Source organism: Camellia sinensis, chromosome 12 (genome assembly GCF_055761805.1).
Source record: "Camellia sinensis isolate YWXY chromosome 12, ASM5576180v1, whole genome shotgun sequence".
Taxonomy (NCBI): domain Eukaryota; kingdom Viridiplantae; phylum Streptophyta; class Magnoliopsida; order Ericales; family Theaceae; genus Camellia; species Camellia sinensis.
The window spans coordinates 58,118,073-58,127,228 of NC_138972.1; the positions used below are offsets into that span (position 1 = coordinate 58,118,073).

At 33.3% G+C, this 9,156-nt stretch overlaps 1 protein-coding gene across 10 annotated transcripts; it reads left to right on the forward strand.

The window, feature by feature from the left end:
* The first annotated feature begins 2,268 nt into the window (after positions 1-2,268).
* Positions 2,269-8,180, forward strand: LOC114319290 (secretory carrier-associated membrane protein 4). 10 transcript variants are annotated; one of them, XM_082898691.1, is made up of 11 exons: positions 2,278-2,722; positions 4,738-4,839; positions 4,960-5,087; positions 5,360-5,452; positions 5,627-5,734; positions 5,817-5,879; positions 6,122-6,155; positions 6,269-6,391; positions 7,004-7,066; positions 7,168-7,261; positions 8,006-8,178. In XM_082898691.1, the coding sequence occupies exons 5-11, from the start codon at positions 5,729-5,731 to the stop codon at positions 8,100-8,102; spliced, it is 480 nt and encodes a 159-aa protein (XP_082754817.1). In that variant the 5' UTR covers positions 2,278-2,722; positions 4,738-4,839; positions 4,960-5,087; positions 5,360-5,452; positions 5,627-5,728; the 3' UTR covers positions 8,103-8,178. The 10 variants fall into 10 exon arrangements, 7 of the variants coding, with proteins under 7 accessions (XP_082754812.1, XP_082754815.1, XP_082754811.1 ...); XM_082898686.1 differs by having other exon boundaries at positions 2,277-2,722; positions 5,360-5,734; positions 8,006-8,179; XM_082898688.1 differs by adding an exon at positions 7,355-7,454 and having other exon boundaries at positions 4,960-5,734; positions 8,006-8,133.
* The last annotated feature ends 976 nt before the right edge of the window (positions 8,181-9,156 follow it).

The window sequence follows — 9,156 nt, forward strand, 5'->3', positions numbered from 1 at the left end:
ACATGTAGAACTATCTGTTTCGCAGAAAGAATACAAGACACAAGTAATTGGGCGGGATGATATGAGTGAGGAATGATCTGCTCAAGAAAGATCATGAACCTACATGCTGAATGCAACAAAACAAAATATGATGCAATGGATGTAATGGATAAGGTGAATAAGGCGCACGACCAAACCATATTTTGCCTAGAAAAGGCATGGACACAAAGCAAACCACGTCTAACATAGAAAAGGTGCTGACACCCTCAGACCATAAGTCTCTTAGTGGAATAGGCATGTACACATTATCACAGAACCATGCTTCAACGAAGGAGATGTATAAGCACATACCAGACTAAGCTTAACATAGAAAGGATGCATGATGCAATGGACAATGCAGTAGATGCATGCGATAGATGCAATATACAATGTGATAAACATAATAGATGATGAAATGCGATGTAGCTGGGAAGTGAAAGTACCTCACAGGGGCAACTGGTGCTGACTCACCTCATGCTGCTAGGGATCTTCCGCTTCTTCTCGGTTGAACCATATGTATTACTTTTCTCCCTGGCTATGGTCATAGCTTTCCCTATTCTCCAATAGGGCGACAGACTAGGTTGGCTCAGTATCTAGAATTGAGGCGCATACCCACTACCTCAACCTATGGGGCTGCCATACAGATTTCAAGCCGAGGATACACCATTGGGTACTTAAACCAGACTTTAGTCTCAAAAATCCTGAACCTTTGCATTCTAGGCATTGGCCATTTGAACTCTAGTTTCCACTGTCTCAGTTGATCTCCTAGAAACTCACTGCAAACACAGGCAGGTGGCTATACCAGACCACTAGAAGTCGTTCAGTCACGACAAGCATCAAAAGAATTGCACCTTTAGAAGATTTAAGGTCTCCTAGACCAAAAAGTGCACAAGACAGTATGATGCGCTAAATAGTGCAAATAATTTTGAATTGAAATGCACTAAACAGTGCGATGCAAAGTGAATGCACAAAATAGTGCGAATGAGATGAATGCACAAAATAGTGCGATACAGGGGCACAAAACAAGTGCAAGTAAGGTGTGCAAAACAGTGCGATGCAATGCACTAACAAGTGCAGGTAAGGTGTGCAAAACAGCGCGAGCAAGTTCTATATAAAAGATACGAGCAAGCATTTTCTATGCAAGATGAGAGCTTGTAATAAAATACACACTACTACAAAAATAGTTAAAGATCACACTTTGACAAAAAAAAAGATTTCACTTTTATTGAAAGTGTGATAAAAAAAATTAGATTGATATTTTAATCACACTTAATTTGATTGAGTGTGATAATATTTATTTTTTATGTCACTTTTCAATTAAGTGTGATTATATATATATGTTTTTAATCACACCTTCTAATTAAAGTGTGATTATATATACACTACTACTTTTTAATCACACTTTTTAAACAAGTGTGATTATATATATACATTTTAATCACACATTCTAATTAAAGTGTGATTATTTATATATTTTTTAATCACACCTTCTAATTAAAGTGTGATTATATATACACTACTACTTTTTAATCACACTTTTTAAATAAGTGTGATTATATATATAGATATTTAACCACACATTCTAATTAAAGTGTGATTATATATACACTACTACTTTTTAATCACACTTTTTAAATAAGTGTGATTATATATATATATATATATTTTTTAATCACACATTTTAATTAAAGTGTGATTATATATACATTACTACTTTTTAATCACACTTTTTAAATAAGTGTGATTATATATATATATATATATATTTTAATCACACATTTTAATTAAAGTGTGATTATATATACATTACTACTTTTTAATCACACTTTTTAAATAAGTGTAATTATATATATATATATATATATATAATTACACTCCATAAATAGGTGTGATTGTATAAAATATTTCAATTTGATTTTTATATAAAATATACAATTTCCAAATCAAAGATCTTCCTTTATGTAGCTTGGGAAGTGAGTTTTTATGTAGTTTTTTTAATTGTAGGATTTTATTGGAGAAATTTTTTTTAGTGTTTGAAAAGATAGTTAAGTTTTTTTGTGGTTAGATGTGATGTTTGTGAGAGAAAAAGTAAAATAATTATGAAATTAAATGTGATATTTTGTTTAGATTTATTTTTTTAATTTTTAAAAAATTTGTCTTCTAGTGAAAAAAAAAAAAAAAAAATCAACACACAAACCTCCCAAACACCACCCAAAAATCAAATATTTTGAGTAAACAATATAAAAGGGCCCAAACCAATCTTGATCCAAATTCAACCACACTGATACAGTCCCACTAGGGTTTTTAAGACTTGTACTACGCAACTCACACTTATCTCTGCCGCTCCGGCTAGGGTTTACAGAACCCCACAATTTTTGTCTCTCTTTCTCTCTCTCTAAGTTTATTGTTGTTGTAAGATCTAATTATGGAGTTAACCAATAACTAGGGTTTCCTGGTTGCTTCTGAAACTCCAAAAGCTTCGAGCTTTTACATCGCTATGTATCTGTAAAAACATATATCGAACTATATAACAATGGCGACCACAAACCCTTTTGATCTTCTCGGCGACGATGACAACGACGACCCCAATCAGCTCCTCCAGAAGCTCCGTCCCCTCCGAAGAAAGCCACAGCTCCGGCTCAGTCCGCCGCCGCTACTCAGCCGGCTAAGCTGCCCTCCAAGCCTCTCCCTCCAGCTCAGGCCGGTAAAGCCTCTGATTTAGACTCTCTCTCTCTCTATCTATCTCTCTCTTCATTTCCAAAGCATATGCTTAAGATCGATGTGTTTGTGCATCTGTATGTATATGTGTTTTTATGCAATATAAATGTGTACATATTGTGTGTTATGTTTTGATATATGGTGGAAATGGAATGAAAATGAAATTCAGATTATTGATGTTCATCTTTGAATGAAAAAAAGTTGTGTTTTTGGTGTGAGGTTGCTAAGAAAATGGAGGAAATTAAAAGATTTGATTTCATGAAGAGGAGATTTAGAATTCTCATATATGTTATTTGCAAAATTTTCTACAGATACTTTATAAGAGGTAGAAAAAAAATAAAAGAATACATTTGGATGTATTCATGTTCTTTGATATTGCTAGCATTGGACTTTTACAGATTCTACCATGGTTACCATCACCAGCATGGTAGTTTCTAAAACAAAGTACCTTGGTACATTGTCATTTTCTGAAATGAAGAATAGATTTTCTGGTGGATCTTGTTCTTTATTTAGTACTTAAAGTCATCCTTAAGAAAGGTTCCTATTTCATTATTTATTTATTTTTCCTTTTTGAAATGTTTCTGAATTAGATCTTTGATTAGACAGTCATACAAGCAGTTGGCAGCTCTTCCTTTATATAAAATATACAATTTGAAATTTTTCCTTTTTGAAATGTTTCTTTTATTTGTGGTGTTTGGCTTGGGGTTTGATCTTGTTGTAATATGCACCTTTATATTTTCTTTCTTAATCTATTTGATTTCTTGATTCATGAATGGTGCAGATTTCTATTATACTTTTTTTTGTCATAAATTCCTCAAAACTCTCATCAAAATACACCCTTGACATAACTAGAGTATCTTGTGAAATTCATATTTTATTTGTTCCTCAATATTTACTCTCTAGACATATCTCATTTTATTGGTACTTCACTTCAGCACTTCCCCGCTTGTTGCTTGGTTCATATCCTCTCTTTTTGGTGAGTCTAGAAACTGATATAAAAAGCTATTTCTTGCCTTGCTAGGCATCTCATTCTTGTGTATATGCTAGTTGTTCAGTCACAGTGTAATGAGATATGCTTGCTGCTTAGATTGGATGTCTACATTTTTCAGATTCTTCTCTATTCACTACTAGAAAAAGTAGATATAACCACATTTTTTTTGTGGCATTTTTTTTTTTGTAAATGTCGCAAAATCTGTTAACCAATCTTTTAAATTCCTAATGACGGTGGGATAACCCTCCTCCAGCCCAGCCAGAGACCCACCCTGCCTCCTAAGAGAGGTGATGTGCTCATGCAAATCCTTGTTGGCTACTAGTTTGATTTCATTCATACCACTTCTCTACTACTAGTAGTATTTTTTCCAAGTATTTTAATATCTATGTTTTGGGTATTGTTGTGTTGTTTTTCTCTTTTCTCCAACCTGAATTGTAGTGGTGAAAAATCCTCTGTTCTCAAATGTTTGTTATTTGTCCTTAAAAACACTCATAATTAGTGGAGTACATGTGAATCTCAGGTGTGTAAGAATTTAAAACATATCCATTGATAGGGAAATGTGCCAAAAAGGAGTGAAGTTTGCAAGTAGACTGAATGAATTTTATATGTTGCATAAATCTGGCTATCAGTCTCTTGCCTTGATATGAAAAGCTTAATTGTAGTATTTGAGTGCTACGTTTGGTCTTTAATCTTAAAGGCAAATTACCCTTGTAGTTATTGTAATTTCACTCTTATGTTGATAATTTGGTCATTTAGTTCTATTTTCCTTGACCAAAAAAAAAAAGAAAAGAATTTCTTACCATGTTACAATTTAATGCAATTGATTATGCCTATTGTAGAAATTGGGTTTAGATGAAATTTGGTGATTATGGTGTTAGACATCCAATTTGAAAAAAAATTTATAACCACTCTTACCACTACCATAGTTGGTGGAACTTATCTGTGAGGTGAGTATCCAATGCTTTGCAAATGTTATTTCATTGTATAAACATCGCATTGCCATTGTGAAGGTCATTGAGAATGAGTGGTTTAAGAAGGGATATAAGCCTCCTATTTTTGCAAACGAGGATGTTAGTCTCGACGATGTGGATGCTATTTTCAATGAATCAAGGGTAACTATATCTTGCTTACAATTTCAGTCAAAAAATATTTGATCATCTACCCTTTCGGTTAGTATTGAGGAATAGGGCATTGGGGGTGACTTTAATTGTGATTTTTGTTTTGATGTACAGGACACTCAAAACCTTGTCGTGGAAAGACGGGAAGAACAACCTGTGAATCCTGTCTCTATGAACGCTTTTGAATACTTATATCTAAATCTTAGGGTCTTAACCTCAGTTCTCTGTTTGAAAAGCAAATGGTATGTCAAAGGCATATAGTTTTTTGATTGTTATGTTTTGGTAGCCGAGCTATCAGATGCAGAGATCTTTAGAATCTGAGCATTCCATGCATTTTTGTCAGTTAAGTTAGAGTTCCTATCTCATATCATGAATGAACCAGCTGATATTTAGTTATTGGTCACCTAAATATGCCAATTCAAGTAACTCAATATTTTGGTTTTTATGTTTTGTGCTTTTGTTTTTCTTTTCTCTTTTTAGTTTCTAATGATAACAATTGATTTTTGTTTGGCAGGTGAAACGATGACAACCCTTCTCAGTGATAAATGTACTAAGTTATTGTATGAACAGTACAAAACTAGGTTATTTGTAGCCACTGCAAGTACCAGTTAATGCATTATTTACTAAGCTGATATATATATATATATACTTTAATTCTCGTTGTTTTTATGACTACAAGTTGCATCATGCAATTTTGGATTTTTGTTTTTATATTTTTTTTAAACCTGTTTTCATTATTCATATTGATCATCAAGCCATCCAAATTGTCCCTTGTATGCAGAATGGCAGTGCTGCTCCAAAGTCACGCATTCCTCAAATAGTGGTTCAAACACTGGGTTTTGGCCAAAAACATAATGCAACTGTTGATATACCGTTGGATTCAATGAATGTAATCAATTTACAGTTTGAATTTATATTGTTTCATAGTATTGGGAGCACTGAGTTGTATATCATGTGGTGTGATATGGCAGGATCCTAAGAAAAAGGAGAAGGAACTTGCAGCTTGGGAAGCGGATCTAAAAAGGAGAGAACGTGTTCGTTTTGCCTTTCATTATCGAGAATATACTTGCAACTGTACCTCATAAATCTGTTTATATTTTCTTATTTGTAAATTACTTATTTGACTGCCTTCAAAATAACAACCAGAGTTCTTCATGATTTGATGATGACTTGTTTAGATGTTGCCATTATCGCAATATATATATTGATTGTGTACACTTTTTAAGATATTTATATACTTGTTTTCAATAGTACTGATGCATGCCATATTTTTCAGGAAATTAAACGAAGGGAAGATACTGTTTCCAGTGGTAAGCCATGAGATGAAGGCCAATACGTATATATTGCTTTGAGAATAGTTTTATATGATTTTCCTGGATAATGATATTTTTCTGATTTATTTCTTCTAATATTGCATTTTCAGCTGGTGTCCCTTCAGATGATAAAAACTGGCCTCCATGTTTCCCAATTATTCATCATGATATAGGCAATGAAATTCTTGTTCATGCTCAGAAGTTGCAGTATCTGGCTTTTGCAAGTTGGTTAGGTATAGATGGCTTCATTTTCTAATTTGAGCATTTTCCTTATTCCTTTTATGTGTCGACTTCTGAGTTTGATCACCATATACTGGCAATACTACTGTCCTAGCTAGTTGCTTTCTTTAAGAAACACCCCCTCCCTGCCTCTGGGCTGCCAAATGAATGAAATAATAAAATAAAGCGAAAATCAATACTCATCACCTGTTCATTTTTTATAGATGAGTTTTTGATATATGAATGAATACTCATGATCAAATTACTGTTTTTTTACTTTATTGACTGCCTGAATATCAATGAAGTGCTGATCGTCCAGCATGATTTATTATATGTTTTAGTTGAGTTTAAATATAGAGGATAGTTTCATGACAACTAAAGTGACTTAATATGCTTATTCCTACACCACCTCCACCATCACGACCACCACCAGAAAGAAGTCTTGCAAGGTTAATATTCGAAATTGGATGATACAAGAGTAAATTTTTTTCCTCCTTTTTTCATTTATATAGTCTTTCTGATATAACTTTGGTAAGAAGACTTCAATTGATCTGCATTTCTTTTATATATAACTTAGCCTGTTTCACTGATATTTTTTTTCCCCTTTACCCCACTTGCCATTGCAGGCATAGTTCTTTGCCTTGTATTTAATGTTATTGTTGTGATAGTTTGTTGGATTAGAGGTGGAGGTAGGGTTTCTAATATTTTCTTTTCTTCCGTACTTTGGGCATATGCATAAAAGTGTTGACAGGTTACAATATAGAACTTCTGACGTGGTCACTATTTCCAGGTGTAAAAATATTTTTCCTGGCAACAATCTATGCTCTACTTGGATGCCCTCTTTCATATGTCCTATGGTATAGGCCACTTTACCATGCAATGAGGTATTCAGCTATTCTTGTTCTCGCTTTTCATCTCCCAATTTCAACCCGTGCCATCTGTGGGAAATTTCAAAATTCATGTACACTTTTTTCCAGGGGGGGAGGGACGACAGTAGGCCTCCCCATGTCCCATAATCCTTTCAACCTGGTAGGATTCAATCCTAGGTCTCTTATATGACTACTAATGCTTGGCCAGGTATTTTAAGATAATAATGTATTTTCTTTATGATTTTTCATACGCTTGTGCCAGCTGTTAGTGTTTGCACTTATTCTTTGGTAGACAGACATGCATGAAATGGGTAGTTGTTTTCTCTTCTTTTTCCTCCAAAGGTGCAAAAGAAAATGCAGCCTCTGCTTCTCCAAAACCTGCTGTTGCTGGTGATAGTAACCCCTCCCCACCCCCACCAAAAAAAAATGGAGTAAATTCTGGAGTTTTTATTTATTTATTTATGGGTACCTAGAATTATGGTTCAACAGTAATAATAATATGCATTCACAAAAAGATCGTACACAAGCTGTATTAAGATTTCTCATTTTTAAATATTGTGCTCATTAGTGTCCTCCTAATTACAATGTCATTGACACTGAGCTGCTATGGCATCTAATTGTTAACAGGGAAGTTATTTCCAAAAGGATTAAGATCAAGCAGAAATGATTAATGTTCCTATTTTGGTTTGCTGAATTAACTTTTTAGTTTATTCATATGCATCAGCGGTTTTTGGATTAATTTGTGTTTTCATTTTTCAGGTCAGAATTTTTTGGAGAGATGCAAAATATGGTCCAAGAATTAAAGAACTTGTTTTTTAAGTTTTTTTTATTTTTTTATATATGTAAGCACAGTTAATTTTTTTTTTATTTAATTCCTTTGTATGTAGTTTTGAATATTTAATTTCCATTTATGAAATATATGACGTTATTCTATTCAATATATGGTTATGATTCAAAATATAGTATATAGTGTGTATTATATTCTTCAAATGTGTATACAAAAATAATATTGATTATTTTTCAAATATGTCGAATCATTTTTTTATGACAGATTTTATTAGTTATTAATCACACTTAAAAGATGTGATCTAAATGTTATTAATCACACTTAAAAGATGTGATGCAAATACTATTAATCACACTTAAAAGGTGTGATCTAAATGTTATTAATCACACTTAAAAAGTGTGATTAAAAATGATCCTTTTTAATCACACTTCCAAAGATCACACTTAAAAAGTGTGATCTAAATATTTTTAATCACACTTAAAAGGTGTGATCTAAGTATTTTTAATCACACTTAAAAGATGTGATCTAAATATTTTTAATCACACTTAAAAGGTGTGATTTAAATGTTATTAAGCACACTTAAAAAGTGTGATTAAAAATGACCACTTTTAATCACACTCCCAAAGATCACACTTTAATAAAATTTAAAAGGTGTGATTAAATAACATACATCACACAAAAAAAGTGTGATCTTTATCTGTTTTTGTAGTAGTGACACAAGATAGTGCGATGCGCAAGAAAGCGTGAGTTTAAACTGCACAAAACAGCGCAATGCGCAAGAAAGCGCAAGTGTAAACTGCACAAAATAGTGCGATGCGCAAGAAAGCGCGAGTGTAAACTACACAAACCAGTGCGATGCACAAGAAAGAACGAGTGTAAAGTGCACAAGAAAGTGCGATGCACAAGAAAGCGCGAGTGTGAACTACACAAAATAGTGCGATGCGCAAGAAAGCGCGAGTGTAAATTGCACAAAACAGTGCAATACGCAAGAAAGCAGAAGTGTAAATGTAGGATTTTAAGGTCTTCTAGACCAAAGAATGCACAAGACAGTGCGAGTGGGTCACAACCACAAGGTGCACAAGACAGTGCGAGTTAGATGAAATTATGAAATAGATGCACTGAG